The sequence below is a fragment of the Pelodiscus sinensis genome, chromosome 29 (assembly GCF_052426305.1).
Source record: "Pelodiscus sinensis isolate ZL-2025 chromosome 29, ASM5242630v1, whole genome shotgun sequence".
Lineage (NCBI taxonomy): Eukaryota > Metazoa > Chordata > Testudines > Trionychidae > Pelodiscus > Pelodiscus sinensis.
In genome coordinates, this window is record NC_143080.1 from 1,599,517 (window position 1) to 1,619,142 (window position 19,626).

The 19,626-nt window shown below is 51.2% G+C and overlaps 1 protein-coding gene across 1 annotated transcript; it reads left to right on the forward strand.

The window, feature by feature from the left end:
• Window positions 1-1,468: 1,468 nt before the first annotated feature.
• GIP (gastric inhibitory polypeptide) lies at window positions 1,469-14,458 on the forward strand. The gene is made up of 6 exons (XM_075911506.2): window positions 1,469-1,572; window positions 8,934-9,022; window positions 9,686-9,832; window positions 10,406-10,537; window positions 11,919-12,011; window positions 14,314-14,458. Exons 2-6 carry the CDS (start codon window positions 8,949-8,951, stop codon window positions 14,321-14,323), a joined length of 456 nt encoding a protein of 151 aa, XP_075767621.2. The 5' UTR covers window positions 1,469-1,572; window positions 8,934-8,948; the 3' UTR covers window positions 14,324-14,458.
• Window positions 14,459-19,626: the final 5,168 nt, after the last annotated feature.

Genomic DNA, 19,626 nt, shown 5'->3' on the forward strand with positions numbered 1-19,626 from the left:
GTATGCAGCACTTTAAAGACAAACAAACCCTAATAAAGCAGCTTGTTCATCTTTAAAGTGCTGCATAGTCCTGTCTTTTGCTTCAGTTAGGAGACGTTATTTCATTCCTGGAATGGAGGTACCTTACCCGGACAAAAGTGCCCTTTTGCTGGGCTATGCTGTATCTCTGTGCTGTGGGGCAGAGGGATTGGTTACAGCACTATCAGCAAACCTGTTGAGTGTAGACAAGATTGTGTCTACGCTTGAAACCCGACAGCAGCCCTGCGCCATTGTAGCACATTGGTGTAGACACCTGCTACAGCAACGGGGGGGGGGGTTCTCCAATTGGAACAGTTAATCTGCCTCCCTGAGAGGTGCTAGCTAGGTGGATGGAAGAGTTTCACTGTTGAACTAGCACTGTCTACACTGGGGTTACACCTGCTTAACTCCCTCGCTCAGGGGTGTGGATTTTTCACACTCCTACAGCCTGGTCTAGACTAGGCCAGGCAGGTTGGCTTAAGGTACGCCATCCAACCACCGCGGTGTCTACTCCGAGGGAGGCCGCTTCCCTTACTCCTCGCAGAACAAGGAGTTCCAGGCGCCGGCGGGGGCTGCCCGCAATGTTCGATGTAGGGCTCTACATGGCCTGTCAGGGCTGGGTTCATTGGTCCTGCCTCAGCGCAGGATCCTGGACTCGATGAATTCGCAAGGTCCCCTCCAGCCTGGCCTTCCAATGGTTCTGTGAAAACAGGCCTGGTTCTCATCTGCTATATTTATGAATGGGGCGAATCGATGCGGTTGCCACGGACAGCAGGGGGTTGGCCTGTGGACCCTGGGGGGGCATCCCAGCGTGGGAGGGAGGGGTCTGCAGGGCTCTGTGACTTGAAGTGGGATCCACCACAGGCAGGGTTTGCAGTGTGGTTCAATGGCACCCAGCTCCCCCGCTGCACAAACTGTTCTAGACCCCCCCTGAACCTACGTTGATCCCCCTACACCCCTTTTCTATGGGCACTAGCCCACTGGCTGCACCCCACAGCCCACACAGCACCTGCAGCACCTCTCGGCTGGAGCAGGCAGGGGAACCAAGTGGATTCCCCAGGGATTCTATCGGAGAAGCGTAACGGGGCCACGGTGGGAGAGACCCAATCGGAGCCACTGGTTTCGTACCAATGCAACTGAAAACAGAATCCGCCTGTAGATTGACTGATGGCTGCCATTAGCATTGGGCAGTGGAAGTGAGGGGAATTCAATAACATCGTTATCGGGCCCAACGAAGCAGGATCTCGGAGGAGGTTCCATGCCATGTCTATTACACCCCTAACGTGTGTTGGGTCTTAATTTTCTCATGCAGCCGGGCTTAATTGCCATTAGTGTAAACGTCATTTAAAAGGGTATTTTCCTGCTCGGTAGGTCAATGGACCTAATGTAGCTGATCTAAGTGGCTTTGATTGGGTTTAATTAGCTGGCTGGTTTCCTGTTTATTTCACAGTAATAGCTTTGGCCCATTGCACCTGTTGTATATAAAGCCTGAAGGTTCCTAGTTGAGACCAGAACCTGCTGGAGACCAAAGAGCTACATCCAACAGCCAGGAAGGTAAGAGGCACAAAACCGATCCCTTTATTGTTGCTGTCTCTTCTCTACGGGTACGTCGGCACGGCACGCTTATTTCGGAATAAGCGATTCCAGAGGAAATACTCTGAAATAGCTTATTTCAAAACAGCGTGTCTACATGACAGGGAAGCCTTGTAATTAGTCCGAGGCAGGTTTCCCTAATGTGGACACGCCACCTTGATTTAGAGCCCCAGGAGGCACTGGGGAGGAATTACTTTGATTGGCCCCAGGGAGGAGCTATTTCAAACTAGCAGCAGTGGAGCATCCCCATGACTGCTACTCCGAAATACAGGCAGTCCCCGGGTTACATGGATCCGACTTACATCGGATCCCTACTTACAAACGGGGTGAGGCAACCCCGCACTAGCTGCTTCCCCCCAGCAGACCAGGGAGACGCGAAGCTAGCGCCCCTCCCCCACTCCCAGCAGACCAGGGAGACGCAGAGCGGCTTTTCTCAGCAGACACCTCAGCTTGAGAATAAAGGCCTGAGGGAAGTGAGGTGTGGGAGAATAAAACTGAGCTCTGGAGAAATGTTTGGCTAGAGTTTCCCCTACAATATGTACCAGTTCCGACTTACGTACAAATTCAACTTAAGAACAAACCTCCAGTCCCTATCTTGTACGTAACCCGGGGACTGCCTGTAGCTACTTCGGAAGAGGCTTATTCCTCGTGCAATGAGGTTTACAGAAGTCAGAATGAGCCGCCTGTTATTTCAAAATTATTTTGAAATAATGGAATTGTGCAGACGCTCGCATTGTTATTTTGAAATACCTGTGCTGTGTAGACGCACCCTAAATAACAGTGTGATGGCAGCAAAGGACTTTGACATTCTCAGGCAGAAGGAGGTGAAAGAGCAGGAGCGTACAAGCTGCCTGACTGGTCAAACCAATGGCCAATGACAGAACAGGGCACTTTTGGAGTGATCTACCTCAGACAGACTCTGCACCCAACTCTGGCACTGAGAGAGCTTAAGCAGAGAATTGCATCCCTGATCATCTTGGCTAATAGCCATTGATGGATTGATCCTCCATGACCATGTCTCGTTCTTGTTGGAACCCAGATATACTTTTGACCATCCCAACATCCTGTGGCAATGAGTTCAACAGGTTAATTGTGCGGGGAAAGGAGTGGTGTGTGTGTGTGTGTGTGTGTGTGTGTGTAAAAGTATTTCCTCTTGTTGGTATTAACCCTGCTGCCTGTTAGTTCCATTGGATGACCTCAGGGTTTCGTATTGTGGGAAAGGGTAACTAACACATCTCTATTCACAATGATTTTACAGACCTCTATCCTATCCACCTCCTCCGTTTAGACTCAGAGTACACAAGTGGTTAAAAATCTCCTGGGATGATAGCAAACTTCCAAGCTTGTTAGTAAATCTGGCAGCAGTGATATAGAATATTCTGCAGAAATTAGAAGAATCTGGGGTGACCAGGGGCTTTGTCTTATACAGGCAACTATCTCCCCACCCAGCCCCCGGAAAAACAGTTTCCCTATTTTTCACGCTTGCTCTCGGTTCACCTTGGAAGAATCAGACAATGCCCGTGCAGCATTGCACAGAACAGTGTCACTTACAGGCACATTTACCCGGCATGGCTCAGGTCCTTAAGGAGGGGCTGAGGACAGGGAACTGGGGGGGAGGGTACAGGAGTCAGGTTGGGCGTGAGGGGGCTCTGGGCAGGAGACTCAGTTTGGGTTGTTGGGGAGGGCATGGGGACTGAAGCCCTTGCCCTGAGATTCATACCAGGGCAGTTGCTCGTCCCCTTCCTGTCCCTCTCAGGGAGCGAGAGTAAAGTGCACTGCTTGTCTGCCCCCCTGCTCGCCCCAGCCAGAGTGAGGAATGCAGCAAACCGCGCACTTTCCCCTCGCGCCCTGACAAAGGGGAACCGTAGACAATGTCTTTATACGACTCGAGGTGGGTGTGGGTGTCAGCCCCCCCCCAAAGGCACCGGGGGAGGAGAGGGGGAGACTCAGGGATGGGGCAGTCCCAGAGGGAGGGCGCGCCCCCAGCTGGCCCCTTGCACCTGCCTGGTGAGTCTGTCTCTTTTCTGTGTGGCTTTCTGAGAAGCAACCCCATTCCAGGCACGTCCCATTGGCCTGGCACAACCAAGCCCTGACCCTGCTTTACATTAGGAGAAGAGGAAGAAGAAGGAGAAGACCAATGTGGTGGTCCTAGCTAGGGATCTAATAGTGGAGTCGGTTAACCGATCAATCAGTAAGCAAAAGCGTAGAGGTTAATGCTATAGACCACACGCATTTCCCTCCCCCACTCTTGCCAGGACATTTTTTAGCAGGCTGGCGAGCAGCCGAGCTCAGTCCTGGCTCAGGTCGGGTCCGGGACCTACCCCTGCTGCAGCTCTGCCTTGAAAGTGTATTAGGAGCCAGGCGGCCCGGCTCAGTTCCAGCTCGTGCTCTGGGCCTGGGAGCTCAGACCCTCATGTTGACAGGGGCTGCTGCCACCCCACGCTGCTGCGGACCAGCTCCCGCCTGGCCCCCCACACTGGTGCCTCTGATACAGTGGCTGCCGGCCCCGCCCTTGCGGACTATAGAATTGTCGACTAACCCATAAGAATTCATGAGGATACTCAACTATTCAATTAACCGATATTTCACATCCCTCGTCCTAGCTCTTACTGCATAGGCAGAGTTCTTGAACCGAGACAGACAGACTCACTCTCAAACTCTCTCAAATATCTAGTAGATTTAGAGCATGGGTTCCCAAACTGGGGGGCGGGAAGAAATTCCGGGGGGGCACGAGGCGACCCAGCCTCCCCCATCAAGATTTGCTGCCCCGCTCAGTTCCTTTTATTTTGCTCAACAAGCTTTTTTGTTGGGGGGGGGGGGGGGGGGGGGGGGGGCGCGTGATGCTGAAAAGTTTGGGAATCACTGATTTAGAGCCAAGGCCAGCTGTCAGGAGTTCAGCTTCTGTGCCTCTCGGAGGCGCTGCAGGGAGGGCTGGGAAGAGGGGAGGGAGGAGGGAGGCAGCGGAGACCTTTTGGTGTCCCAATTCCGAGCTGCTGTTTGGGCCAAAACCACGACTGGTGCAATTCAGGCAGCCTCTAGATCAGGGGTTCCCAACCTTTTTCGGTCCCCGTGCCCCTTGGCTTTTAGTAAACCTTCCCGTATCCTCTAGTCAATATGAAAGGAAATAAATTCTAGACTCTAGAATCCACAACTTTTTTCACCACCACGACTACTTTTGGAATATTTCAATTAGGATAATCTAGTTATTTACCGAATATTCCCCGTATCCCCTTGATAAGCTTCTCATACCCCCTGGGGGTACGCATACCCCAGGTTGGGAACCCTGCTCTAGATCTTGGCAGCCTCCCCAGCGCTGCCTGTGGGGCTAGCCAGAGTCACTAACGGGCTGTCCTAGCCTGCCACTTCCTGTCCCTGGCAATGCCTCTCCCAGCAGGCCCCCAGCGCAACGTCTGAGCTGGGGAAAGTCTCCCTGGGGACAGCATTTTGCCCCGACAGGAAGGCTTGTGTGTGCTGGTGACCCCGGGAGGCATGTCGGTGGGAGATTTTACTCCTGGCAGGGCCACCCACGCTGGACAGAGGAAAAGCGGACCACTGGCCCTTCCGGTGGGCGCTGGAAGAGCAGCCCAGCAGCATCGCCTCCTAGGCCAGTTCAGTTACTAGAGACTGGAGGAGGTAGCGCCGCTGGCAGGCGGAGCTTTTTTTACGCAGGGAGAGACAGGGATTTGAACTCGGCGCATCAGACCCGCTCCCCAACCCGGCAGCGTCCTTTAAAACATCGTCCCACTACTGTGCCAACTCCGCGCTTATTTTCATAAAGTCCCTTTCACAGTTGAAACCAGTTTCTTCTTGCTCGGGCACACACAACCACGCCTGGGGCTGGTTTACGACACGCTTTCCTTTTCTTTCATACACGGTAAAATTCTCCCCTACCTCAGCTTGACCAAAAATTACCTTTTAAGTAAGATGCTGTTCTTCCACAGTCTCAGAGGGGTCGCCGTGTTACTCTGTAACTTTAAAAACAACGTAAAAAAAAAACCCAACAAGTAGGCATAGAATCATAGACTCAAAGAGCTGGAAGAGACCTCAAGAGTAATCCAGTGAAACCCTCTGCCCAAGGAAGGACCAACCCAACTAAATCAAATCCCAACTAGGCCTATGGCACCTTAGGCTACGCCTACACTACCAGGTTATTTCGAAATAAGCATATTCCTCTTCACAAACAGAAGTTGTTATTTCGAAATATCAGGCTTGGCAGTGCAGACACTCGCCTTGATATTTTGAAGTAACTCCGCAGTGTAGACATGCTCTATGGAAGCTTATCTCATCTGAAGAAGTGGGTTTTGCCCACAAGAGCTCATGAGACTAGATAGCTATATATGTGTTACTCTAAGGTGCCACGGGACTGTTCGTTGTTTTTTTAAAAGTCGTTCTTCCACAGATTAGCTACTTTCATCTGTGCTACAAAAAGCATGACAAAAAAAGACACCCCTCCCCCCGTTATTTAAGCTTTGTGCCTTTTTAAATTATTCCAACGCTGCTCGACTTTGCATTTCATGTCCCTTCTTTTTGTAATTCATTAGCATGTTCTGCAAACACTTGTCTTCTGTTGTCTCAGATGTAAGCATTTAAGGTTGTTCTGTAGCTATATATTTGAGTTAAACATGGAACATTTGGTTACTGATTCATTCGACTTTGGTACGTTTTGATTTAAACACCGTCCCTTTGATTTAACCACTCTCCATCTGATTAGTTTTCACTTAAGAAAAGGGCTGCAAAAATATTTGTAAATGCCATGGTTGTCCAGAAGTGAAAACCGTGTCATTCATTAAATGGCATCTAAAAGGTTCACAATTTCTGCAAAATCATAATTAAGGCTGCACCTGCACAGCTGGGCTTAACTTGAAATAAGCTACACAAATTGGGCTACGTCAATTGCATAGCTTACTTCGAATAGTGTATTTCGAAATGGGGAGCGTCTACACAGAACTTCTTTCCAAGTAGAGCGCTCTTCCTCCGACTTCCCTTACTCCTCATACAATGAGGGTTACAGGAGTCAGGGTAAGAAGTCCTCTAGCCTGACAGTATTTCGACATTATTTCGAAATAACTTCCTGCTGTGTAGACGCAGACTACGTTATTTCGAAATAACGTTGCTGTGTAGACGTACCCAAAGAGTATCCATATCTTGGAAATATGTAAAAACATAAGTAGCATTATTTATGTGAGTAAAGTTACTCTCGTATAAACATGATGCTGGACTGGGCACCTAAGTGCTGATAAATAATTATCTTTTTTAATTGTAGTTAATACAGCAGGGCGTCCCTGCTATAAGTTGCCCTGGTATACATCTGTTCTACACTAAAGTCACTGACGCTTGTAGGAACCGATGCGTTATAAGTCCTCCCATTCCCCGCTCTTAAGTCGTGCAAAAAAAAAAATTGTGCAAATGGAAGTCAGCAGTGGGGAAAAAAATTCCCTGCTTAAAGTTGTTTCGCTGTAAGTCCATGGTTTTTGAAACGTATCTTGGACTTAAAGTGAGGACGACCTGTAATAATATTAAAACTCAGCACAGCCACAAATCTTCCAAAATGGCTGTAGAAGAGCATGATATTGAACAACAAAATGTCTGGAGTCCATGTGGTTTGCTAGAAATACAATGAAAAGACGGGACAATGTTTTTCAAAACCATATACAGAGTAGCCCAGCGCCCTGTGAGTGGTGAACTCAAACCTGGACAAAGCCATCTGGATTAGCGACAGCTCAAAGATTGTAACTTCTTGGGGTCTGATCCAACGTGCTTTCAAATCGATAAGAGTCTCCCCGTTAACTTCCGTTGACTGTGGCTTATGTCTTTACTAGACAGGGCAGAGCTTGGGGGGCTCAAAGCAGGTAGTGAGGGGTGCAAGAATCAGGGCGGGGGGTGGGAGGTGGGGGAATGCAGGGCAGGTTGTGGTGTATGTAGGGCTCAGGCAGGGGTGGGGGTGCAGGAGTCAGGGCAGAGGTTGGGGCTCTCAGGTCAAGGAGCTGGGAAGTGTGGAGGGCTCAGGACGGGGGGGCAGGATTCAGGGCAGGAGGCTTAAGGCTGAGGGGGGGGGGGCGGCTCAGTGCTGCAGCTGCTGATTTCCCCCACCCAGCTCCTCCGGGAGGGCAGAGGGCCAGAACTGCCAGCTGGGCTCCTCAGAGGCCAGCAATACTCACAGCCCTGACCCCCGCTGGCCACTCTCTTCCTGGTGCGGCTGCCCCCCTGTGGTCACTCTGCAGTATAACAGTCCCTCCTGTCAGCCCCCACCCTTTCCATGTGATAGAAAACAATCCCCTGCCAGGCACAACCCATTGTACTGGCACAACCAAATCCAGATCTTGCTTTGAGTCAGGAGAAGAGGCAGCTGCCTGCCGAATTTGGTGATCCTCGCTCTTACCGTTTGGGAGGAGTTCTTGAACAGACGGACTCACAGACAGACTCGCGAACAGACAGGCAAACGCACAGACTCTCTAAAATAGATAGATAGGTTCAAGGTCCCATCCAACTGAACGGGAAAAGGCCCCTTGATTGAAACAGAACTTTGGATTTGGGCTCATAAATCCTGCAGAAATGTTACATCGAATAATCTTCCTCCTGGGATGCCACAGTAGTGCCATAGATTAGGTAAGGAAGCTGGTGAAATCAGTGGAAAGACTCCTACAGGTTTCACTGGGCTTTGGTGCAGCCCTTCTGCAAACATGGAAGACGGCGTCCTTCAGTTTGTTTTTGTTATGGGGCCATAGCTCCGATGCGTTAGCCATGCCATTCCAACCCTGTAGCATAGATGCAGGCAACAGCCCCATCGGGGTGTTTCTGTTGTTGTAGGAACTCCAGAGTGGCAGCTGAAGGGTTCTCCTGGTGACTCAGCCGTGTCTATGCCAGGAGGTTAGGTCAGCATGGATTGCTGCTCGAAGGTGTGACTATTTCACACCTTTGCAAGACAGAGCTAATGTTAGAAGAGCTGAGCAGGCCCTAGCCTCAAGAATTTACAGTCCGCCAGGCACTGAGGATTATGATATAAAAATTTACTCTTCCAGGGTAAATTCCTGCCACTTGAAACTAAGGAATTGGGACAGGAATGGGGGAGAGGGGTGATAGGAGGGAGAGTTATACTGCAGAGTGACCACTAGGGGAAAGTCACTTTGTATTCAGGAGTGAAGAGGCGGTTCCTGCATAGGGATCTTATTCATGCATTAGAATTATATGCGGAGGCGGGGAGGGAGGAACCACACAAATAGCACCGCCCCCACCCCCCGCCCACAGCTTGATTTCCTGTTAGCAGATCACTTGGCTGTCTGCCCTTGTTGGTCATCGGTGCTGCTTTCTGTTTGTCATTAAAGAAACAAGCCAAGACAATGAAGTCCTTGAAAGTCCTTCCTCTGCTGCTGGCCTCTTTGAGCCTTGTTCTGACGGAGGAGAACAGCCTCAGGTAAGCAACCAAACATCTTCTGTGCCCCTTTGGACCTCATCCGGCCCTCCCTTAGCATCCCAGCGATTTCACCAAGCTCTGCTTTGGATCCTGAGCCTGATCCCACGGGGTGTCTCTTGGCAAAACACAGAGATGCGCAGACTGAGAGAGTGGCTTTTAGAGATGACCAGGTGTAACCCACACACCTAGGCTACGTCTACACTCGCGGCTTCTTGCGCGAGTAATATGCAAATGAGGCTAAGCGTGGAATATCACCGAGCCTCATTTGCATACCTAATGAGCCACCTTTTTTTCCCAGAAGAGGCTCTTGCGCAAGAAGGAGCGTCTACGCTGCCCCTTCTTGCGCAAGAAAACCCCTCTTGCGCAACGCCGTTCTTCCTGAAAAGTACTAGGACACAAATGACTCCCACTGAAACCAGCAGGCGTTACTTGTGTCCTGAGGGATAGAAGGAAAGCCAGGAAGCAAGGATCCAGCCCTGATGTACTTCCCTAAGCTGGGCAGGCCCTGGGTGTCTCATCCTGACTCTAGCGCTATTGAGCTGGTAACGAAATATCACAGAACCCCGCCTTGAGAGGGGGCGTTTGCCTGGAGCTGGAAGCAGAGGCTTTTGCAGCGTTTTCTCTCGGTCTGGCCATGACTGTGTCTCTCTCTTCCATTCTCAGTGCCAATCCAAAGAGTCCCAGCCCCCGGGCCTTCCAGCGGCGCTACTCCGAGGCCATCCTGGCCAGTGATTACAGCCGGACCATGGATAACATGCTCAAGAAGAACTTTGTGGAATGGCTCTTGGCCCGAAGAGAGAAGAAAAGCGAGTGAGTCACACGTGGCCGTGGATGTTGTCCAAACGGCAGGCTCTCGCCAGGCAAATTGAAGCGTATGGAGAGAGCAGAATCCAGACAGCAGAAATGATCTAGGGACTTAACCCCCAGGAAATTCTTCTGTTCCGTGGGGGGGTGGGGGGACACAGCACCTCTCCCCTTTGCTATTGAAGCGCTTGTCTACACTAGACAGTGGAGTGATGCTGCAGCAATACATCCACCGACGATTGATTTATCATGTCTGGTTAGACTTGATAAATCAACCTCCGAGTGCGCTCCCATCAACTCCGGGACGAGAAGAGTAGCCGAAGTCGATGGGAGAGCAGCCCCCACCAACCTTACCATGTGGAAGACACCACAGTAAGGATTTCAACTTCAGCTACGCCATTCACGTAGGTTATCCCTATGGGGGGAGGGTATGTAGATGCCAGACTGTCTTCTTGGACTGCCCTGCTGCTGGTGGATTCAGGGGGATGGAGAGGGACTTGGAAATCATGGAGAGGAAGCATGTTAGCACACCCTGGTGGAATTCCAAGCTGATGTCTTCTTTGGATTTTGCTTTCCCAGGAATGACATCGATCCATCCAAGAGGGAAGCCGACCCTCAAATGTTGGCTGTCGGTAGCCAAGGCTTGGACCTGGCCTCTCAAGGGGCTAAGGACTTCTTTGTCTGGCTTCTAAACAACAATAGAAAACAGAGGTGAGTCCTGCGACTTGGGAGCTGTTTGACTGGGAGGTAGTTTCGCCGGGGCAGGGTGGTATTTCCAGTGGCTCTGAAGGTGACTTTCCGATTACAGAGCTTCGTTAAGAACCAGAGACGGCTGAAACTTGGGATTTCCATTTCACCAGACGTTCCAGCCAACACTTCTGAAATTTTCTTTCCTCACAAATTGAAGGGAAAAGTCAAAAAGTTCCTTGAAATAGAGATGGGGGGGGGGGAGGTGCTACATTTGGAAATATCAGAATGTCCTTGCCTGAGAGGGGGGATCAGTCCTTTAGGGAGGAAGAAGCAGCCACTTCTAGTCGTCGCGAGATGACGTTGTGCGGGGGCGTTTCTGGTGCCCCCCCAGAGCCTGAGCCACCGGCAGGATGCACTGGCGGGGGGTGGACATAATGCGGAGCACAGAGAGATGCAGGGGGAGGGAAAGGCTTGCCCCTGACTGGAGAGTCCTTGAGCAACTAGAACCAGAGAGCAGATGAATTTAGACAAGAGGAAAATTCGAATCCAACCCTAAACTTCCCCCTTCATATCTGGGGGGGGCTGATCAAGGCCAGCGATGGGCAACCTAGGCTAGTGAGCGGGCGGCATGAGTGGCCCTCTTTCACCTCAGAAGTCAGCGTCGTCAGCCGGAAGACGTGCCCCATGGCCCCCTAGTCTGCCCCCCTCCCCACACACCTCCCCCTCCCGAGCGAATCACCTGATTCACACTCCGTCCCCACTCCTCCCCCTCTGTCCTGCAAGTCAGCTGTTCGGGGCTGTTCACACTTTGGGAGGGAGGGGCAGGAGCAGAGACAGAGCGTGCATCAGGCCATTTGTGATGCTCCGAAAGTCCTGGGAGAGATGGGGAGGTGTAGGAAATGTGAGAGGCGCATGGGGGTGGAGGGCAAGCAGGGGGGCCGTGGGCTGCAGGTGCAGCCCCAGTGGGCCGCATGCAGCCCGCGGCCACAGGCTGCCCACCATCGATCTAGGCCCAGCCCTGTATATAGAGTGGAATTCTATAAACTGGCTTTCCCCTCTATCCAGCAGTCTGGCAAAGCAAACGGCGACGTGGCTCCTTTGCAAATTATCTCACCTTCACCTTCAAACTCTGTGCTGGGCAGAAAAGGAAGAGTGGCGGGGGCAGTGAGAAGGAAGCTCTGCTCACGGCCCCTCCTGCCCAGTCCTGGGTCGGCCTCCAGTCTCCAGGGCTGGCGATCAAACCTCTCCCGGTAGCCCTGCAGCGAGCGACTTTCTCTGTACGAGGAGGAAAACAAAAAGCTGCTGTTTGTGCCGAGAGGGTTGTACGCAAAGCTTGCCCGTAAAGGAAAGCGGATGAGCGCTGTTCCTCGATTGAAGTGTAACGAAGGTACTTTTGTTGCAGCCTTACTTCGCCCAAAGAATCTGACCACTTGAAAGACCTTCTGAGCCAGGAGCTGCTGGCGTGGCTGATGACTGCCGACCTCTGCAGACCGACGTGAGTGTCTGGTCTCTCTCCTCCCGTTTGTAATGCCTCTCCTCGTCCCTCCCCACCCCATACAACTCTAGAGACAGATTGTGGAGGGTTGTGTCTGTCTGCGAGTCTGTTTGTTCAAGAACGCCTCCGAAATGGTAAGCGCGAGGGCTGCCCAATCTGGTCGGCAGCTTCTTCTTCTCCTAACGTAAAGCAAGGTCGGGGCTTGCCTGTGCCAGGACAACCGGAAGGCCTGAGAAAAAGACTGTGTTCCATAACATGGAACGGGAGGGACGCAATATGAGAGTGGCCACTGGGGGCAGCGAGCCCGCAGGGGAGAGCTATATGCCGAGAGACCACTGTGGGCAGCCACACCACCCAGGTAGTGGCCAGCAGGGCTGGGGCTTGGCCATCTTGCCTGCTAACACACTGAGTAAGGAGCCCCTCTGCCCCCCTGTGCCAAACCCTTTTCCCCTCCTCCCAGCCCTTGGCCACAGTGCTGGGGGGTGGGAGAGAAAAGGCCCATGGCAGCTGGGGGGGTCTGGAGGGAGAGAAAAGGTCCGTGCAGGATGGGACCCCTCCCCACCTCACCCCCCAACCCTCACTCAGGCAACCCCCCCACCCACAGCTTCCAGTCCTGACCCCCCCCATCCCCAAGGTGCTGTCCTGACTCCTGCTCCTCTCACCCTGCCAGCCCCCTGCCCTGGAGGACCCGGGCAATGCCAGGTGAGTCTGCTAGTATCTGCATAACGGTGCCGGGCTGCTCTGGTGATAGACCTAACATTTCTTCAAATAACATTCACTCCAGAGCGCATGCTGCCCGAATAGCACAGCACTGGAGACAGGCCCAAGGGAGGGTGTCCTCATCCTACCTTAATGATAACATAACATACGTGAGAACGGCCATGTTGGGTCAGACCAAAGGTCCATCTCCCCCAGGAGCCAGTGTTCTGACAGTGGCCAATGCCAGGTGGCCCAGAGGCAGGGAACAGAACAGGGAATCATCACGCGATCCCTCCCCTGTTGCCCATTCCCAGCATGTGGCATCAGAGGCGTAGGGACCCCCAGAGCATTGGTTTGCAGCCCTGAACATCTTGGCTAATAGCCATTGATGGACCTATCCTCCGTGGAATGATCTGGCTCTTTTTGGAACCCTTGTTATAGTCTTGGACTTCACAACATCCTCTGGCAAGGAGTTCCACAGGTTAACCTGTGCCTTGCATGAAGAAGTATTTCCTTTTGTTTGTTTTAAAGGTGCTGCCCATTAAACTCATTGGGTGACCCTCTAGTTCTGATATTATGTGGTAGGATAAATAACACTTCCCTATTAATCATTTCTGTGTCCTTCTCCATGCCTTTTCCAATTCTAGTATATCTTTTTTGAGATGGGTTGACCAGAATTGAAAGTGAGGGCATACCATGGATATATATAGTGTCATTATGATATTTATTGTCTTATAATGATTCCTGATATTCAGTTAGCTTTTTGGGCTGCTGCTACACATTAAGCAGATGTTTTCAGAGAACTATCCATAATGAATGAATAGTAAGAGGAGGCCATGGTGAAAGAATGTTAAATAAGGAATGGTTTAGGGAAGGGAGCTCAGGGCTTTCTGTCCTCACAGTCTCATAGCACAAGAAAAAGGGGGACATTTGATTACATTAAAAAAGGGGACATAAAATGGATAGAAGGAAATACTTCGTCACACAACATGAGATTAAACTGCAGAACTCCCTGCCACATGAAACTGTTGAGGCCAGGAATTTAAGACCAAAGATGGATCGGACACTTAAATAGCTATCCAGAAGAGGCACCACTGTCCTAATTAATTACGACAATTTTCAGAAGGGGATATTAAGCCTTTTGCATCAGGGTTTAAGCCAATCTCTGCTAGAGACTCAGGTGTGTGTGTGTGTGGGGGGGGGATAGATTATCCCACCTTTGCCTGCTATGCGGTTCTTACACCTTCCTCTGAAGCATCTGTTGCTGGCTACTAGACTGGACAGATTTTGGATCTCGTGTTTCACTTGACATGTCAGGAACGAGACGATCGGTCCCCTCCACACAGAGCCAGCAGACGCCTGGGCCCCGCTCCCCAAAGTTATGAAGGCTCCTAACTTCCATTGATTTCAGTGGAAATGGGCCTCTCTTTCCAGATATCACCTAGGAGACCCCCGGAGGGAAAATGGCACAGAACAGCTGTTTAGATTGATGGGCTCCACATGGATTCCAACCTGCAGCTCAGCGAGGGAATTATTGCTCCTCCCTGTCCCCCCCCCAAAATGCTTGAATGTAGCAACATCTCCCGATTCTCTGTTTTCCCAGGGTGCAGTAGCCCCAGAACTCGCCTGAGAAGCTGCCTGCCTGCTCTAACAACGGTCGTGTTGAGCAAAGAAGGATTTTGTAGCCACTTAGTTCAGTAGAGCTGTGCCTATGGAGCTCTGCTACTGTAAGCAATAAAGAAGGTCGTCTGAAGCTGAAATGAGACGGAGATTGTTTTCTTTTGTTTTTTTAACAGAAATCTCCCGGGGTGTCTGGGAGAGTTGCCACCCCTCTGGGATGGCCCTGGGAGTCTCCAGGGATTAAAGATTAATCTTGAATTCAAGATTATGTCATGGGAGGAAGTCTCTAGGAATACATCCATGCCACAGTGGCAACCCCTTTAAGAGAGTGAGCCACTCTCTTACCACTGATTGGTTACCTTCTGCCCAATTGGGGTTAAGGGATGGCCCCTGGGCTTTATATAAGGAGGAGACACAAAAAACAGGGAGGAGAAAAGGAGGACAGTGAGTCTAATCAGAGGTGCCCAGAGTCATGTGCTAGGGAAGCAGCAGAAAGAAAACCCTGAGAAGGCACCATCTGGGGAAAGGTGGCAGGGTACAGACGGCGTTTGTCTCCAGAGGGAAAGGCTGGTGAGAGAGCGGCTGGCGAGGGGGCGGTGGGATGCCTGAGCTTTGAGCACTGTGGCTTAGAAGGAAGAACTGAGTCGGCGAGTTTGAGGAACTGTAAGGAGAGACAGCTATTGTCTCCAGACGGGGGGTTAGAATAAGGTGAAGCCTCCTGTCTCCGAGAATCAGAAGGCGACTCCATACCAATAAAATTGAAGTATCCCAGGCTGGGCACCGGCATGCTCATCCGGATGTAATTCTTATAGGGAAGCCCTCACTTGTGGGGAAACTGAGGCAAGAAAGCAGCTGCTGAGTAAAGAGGCAGTCTCAGAGCAGGCCCACCGTTTTACAGGGCGACATTAAAAACAAAACCACCGCTGTGTCCTGCCCAGCATGGCTCTGCAAGCACGTCAGGAGTATTTATTAATGTAGCCTCGTTTTGCAGATGGGCAAATTGTAAGACAGAGGGATTCGAAGTAGGGATGTCAAATCCTTGACAATTATTTAACCGGTGAAATGTTACGTTTAACCAGTTAAAAAGTGGGGTCCCCCCCCAGCTGCAGCCGGGTTGGAGCGTCTCCGCCACCCTGCCACGGCTGGGGCCACTCCAGCCCAGCTGCTTCCAGCCCTGCACGGGGCTGCCGGTTAGCAGCCTGTGTGGGGCTGGAAATGACAGCCCCACATGGGGACTCGGCTGCTCCCCAGGTACCGGTTAACTGTTACCGTGAGCATCGCCTGTTAACAGGAGCCTCGGGCAGAGTCTGAAATGGTACCAGGCCTTCCCTCTGTTCAACCCTCTCGTTTAACCCCAGCACAAACCTGGCCTGTCCACACCTTGTGGACGCAGACGTGTTACCGGATTTCCCGGGCCTGGCTCGGGTCCTGAACTCAATTCATGTTTGTTTTCTGGAAAATAAGATAAAAATGTCCAGGCTTCATGTAAATCCTTGCTCTGGGGCGGGGCTGGCGATGAGGGGGTCAGGATGCAGGCTGCCCTGGGGAGAGGACGACAACCCCAGCCCTCTCTCACCGCAGCAGCTGGGGGCCTCTTCATGGCCACTGCAGCTCCAGCAGGCACAGCTGGGAGAGGGGCACATGCAGCAAACTGGGCACTTTCCTCTCGCTCCCCCTTGGAGAGGAACAGCTGACAATGTTCCTGTATGAATCAAGGGGGTGGGGAGGGGAGGCAGGAGCTTCAGCCCCTTCTCCTCTCCCTAAAGGGTGCCTGGGGGGTAGGAGGCTCCGAGCAGGGGCAGTCCTGGATAGGGGCGGGGCACACTCCCAGCCAGCCCCTTTCACCTGCCTGGTGAGTCTGTCTCTTTTCTGTATGGTTTGATGAGAAGCGATCCCATTCCAGACCCGTCCCATTGGCCTGGCACAACCAACCCCTGACCTTGCTTAATTTGCATAATGACAAGAGGAAGCTGCAGACCAGATTTGGTGGTCCTCGCTCTTACCGGTTAGGAGGAGTGTTTGACCAGACAGACAGACACACAAACTCTTTCAACTATACACATTATCCCAATGGAGCTGGTCAGTGCTGAGACCAAAAGTCCATTGCAAAATCAACCCTGTGCTAGAATCCCTTGCGGAATAAAAACTGTTGCCTGCAATTGTTCTGGGACTCCTGACACAGCAAAGTCATTAAACCCAGCTTTGCTGAATCCAGTGTTTCAGGATTCTAGTGTGATCAGCTCACCACTAGAGGGGGGACTTATGAAATAAACCAGCGGTTCTCAAACTTTTTGGGCTCCGGAGCCCTTTACATGCGTAAAAATTTATGCAGAGCGCCAGCAGTCCACTGATTGTATGTGCTGTACCTATCAATGTTTCCAGTTTGTCAACCATGCGGAGCCCGTGGAGATGTCGCGTGGAGCCCTGAGGCTCCGTGGAGCACAGTTTGAGAAACACTGAAATAAACCAAAGAACACACTTTGTGGGGAAGAGGGGGAAAATTATTCTCCTTAACCTCTGAGGACAGGACAAGAAGCAACGAGCTTACACTGCAGCAAGGGAGGTTGAGGTTGGACATTAGGAAAAACTTCCTGCCTGTCAGGGTGGTTAAACACTGGGATAAATTGCCCTACGGAGGTTGTGAAATCTCCATCACTGGAGTTATTTAAGAGCAGGTTAGATAGACACCTGTCAGGGATGGTCAAGAGTAGATGATGTTTGGTCCTGCAGTGAGGGCAGAGAACTGGACTTGATGTCTTCTCGAGGTCCTTTCCAGTTCTATGATTCTATGATCTGCTGGAGGTCTAAGGAGAAGGCAAATCACTTTAGCACAGGGCTATTCAACTTTGGAAGCCTTGGGGGCCACGATGATACTCACAGCACATGCCGAGGGCCACATCTTAAGTGTGGTTGCATAGACATGCAAATATATGCAAATAGCTTCTTTCACACTGATGGGCATGAATACAAAAATTAAAGCAAGACTACACAGCACACAGGCCCCATTTAAGTCAGTTCTGCTGATATTAATTAAATGCAATATTCACCCAGTTTCTACCCATATAACAGCACTTTTAATGAGCAATGACAGTCCAGGAATTTAACTACTAAAAACCATATCAACAGAAGACAATTATATTGACTACTTTTTTGTTTTGGCTCCTACCCGTGGTCCGCAAACAAATGATATTTGGACAAAAGAATCCTAAAAAGGACTAAGAATTCTGTTAACTCTGGCTAGCATGGTTGTCAGCGGAGTTTATCTATAGACAGGGAATTTTTTTATTCTTGACTCCTGCTAGAATTCAATGCCCCAAAACTTCATTAAGAATTGAGATTGCCCAGTCACAGTTCTTGCCCTTCCAAAATGTCAGGAGTGTCTATACTGAAAGCGAGGAATTGATGAGTAACGGGAATGCACATTTAAATCTGAAAAAACAGGAAATACAAATGCACTATCCCACAATTCAACCTTAACTCTGCCCTCTTTGAGTGATGCCCCAATATGCCAGTAACATACACACTAGGATCAGAACCATTCCTAATGGGGTGCAGGACCCAGGACAAAGCCCCCTCCCCATGACCCACTTCTGCCTTCTCTCTCCCCATCCCTTCCCGGAATGATGCAGCCAGAGATGCAGCCAGGGCCTTGGAACTGGCAGCAGGGGTCAGGCCTGCCCCCAGTTCAACAGCAGCAGTGGGAAGCAGAGCGACCTGGCCACAGCCCGCTCTGCTCTGCCAGCTCCCAGCTGCGTCACTCCACTTTCTGTCACCACTGGTGAATGCAACACCCTGCTGCCAGCACGAGGCCCTCCACTAATCCCCTAGACTTCCCTTGGCACTGCAGGGCCCCCAAAAGCATGAGGTCCTGGAGTTTTGCCCCAAATCATCCTATGACTATGGCTAGAATTCTACCATCACAGATGCTACAGGACTTTTTGGCACCAGAACAAATTAGTACTAAAGGACACAGACTAATGCATTAATACCCTTAGAAATCTAGAATATATATATATTACATATAACCTAGCTTTAAGTGCTTGTTAGGACAACTAAAAGCAGAACTTCTATACATCAGTGTTTCTCAACCAGTGATACAACAACTATCCTTAGGGGTACTTGAGAGAAGTCTGGGGGGTACATCAACACAACTGAAATTTGGAGAACACTGAATTTTTGTTTTAAGTTTTACCACGCTTTATTATTTTTGTACTTTTTACACCTAAAAATTGCATCACCCACCCAGCTACAATTAAGTTGTTTGAACAAATGTGTTGCAATGTTAGAAAAAAAAATTGTGTGCCTGAAAACTGTAGGTACTGGGGGTACTTTATTAAAAAAAAAAAAGGTTGAGAAACACTGCTGTACATAGCAGAGAGCAGTTGTGTGTTGCTTTTAAATACAGAAAAGCATTGGCGATAAGGCAGGACTTATTTAATGCATGACTTCCCTGGAGGTTCATGAACAAGTATCGGGGGAGGCAACCATCTCGGACCCCCGATCTTGCTGAAAAGGCAGTGTCACGCATAGCTCAGAGGGGCCTGGTGTGCAAAAAGACAGCAAATCATGGATTGAATTAATGAAGTTGGCCAAGAATGGGACTCTGAGGAATCCGGGGAGTCAGCCCCTCAGATTTTTTTTGGGGGGGGAGCAAACAGGATTATCCCCCTCGGCCCAGGAGTCTGGTAGAAGCGGAGATCAGACGCCAACACTCAAGATTTGGGGAAGAGAATGAATCCTCCCCCCCCAAGAGCTGGGGGGGTTCACACTGATATAAGCCCCTCCCCCCAGAGCTGGGGGGTCACATTGGAATGAGCCCCTCCCCCCAAGAGCTGGGGGGGTTCACACTGGAATGAGCCCCTCCCCCCAGAGCTGGGGGGTTCACACTGGTATGAGCCCCTCCCCCCAGAGCTGGGGGGTTCACATTGGAACGAGCCCCTCCCCCCAAGAGCTGGGGGGGTTCACACTGGAATGAGCCCCTCCCCCCAGAGCTGGGGGGTCACATTGGAATGAGCCCCTCCCCCCAGAGCTGGGGGGTTCACACTGGAATGAGCCCCTCCCCCCAGAGCTGGGGGGTTCACACTGGAATGAGCCCCTCCCCCCAGAGCTGGGGGGTTCACATTGGAATGAGCCCCTCCCCCCAGAGCTGGGGGCACAAGGGGTTTAGCCCCCAGGATTTGGGGGGGCGATGAGCTATGGGCCCCTCCCCCCAGATTACGGGGGGGTTTAGCCCAGCTAGAACCGCGGGAGGGGGAACCAATCCCCCTCCCCCCCAGGAGGCGCAGGCGCATTAGCT

What these genes read in the sequence shown, in the direction of transcription:
- GIP (XM_075911506.2), top strand. Translation starts at nt 8,949, where the DNA reads ATGAAGTCCTTGAAAGTCCTTCCTCTGCTGCTGGCCTCTTTGAGCCTT. An exon ending in ACGGAGGAGAACAGCCTCAG is followed by an intron (nt 9,023 to 9,685) that starts GTAAGCAACCAA and finishes TTCCATTCTCAG; the next exon opens with TGCCAATCCAAAGAGTCCCA. An exon ending in CGAAGAGAGAAGAAAAGCGA is followed by an intron (nt 9,833 to 10,405) that starts GTGAGTCACACG and finishes TTGCTTTCCCAG; the next exon opens with GAATGACATCGATCCATCCA.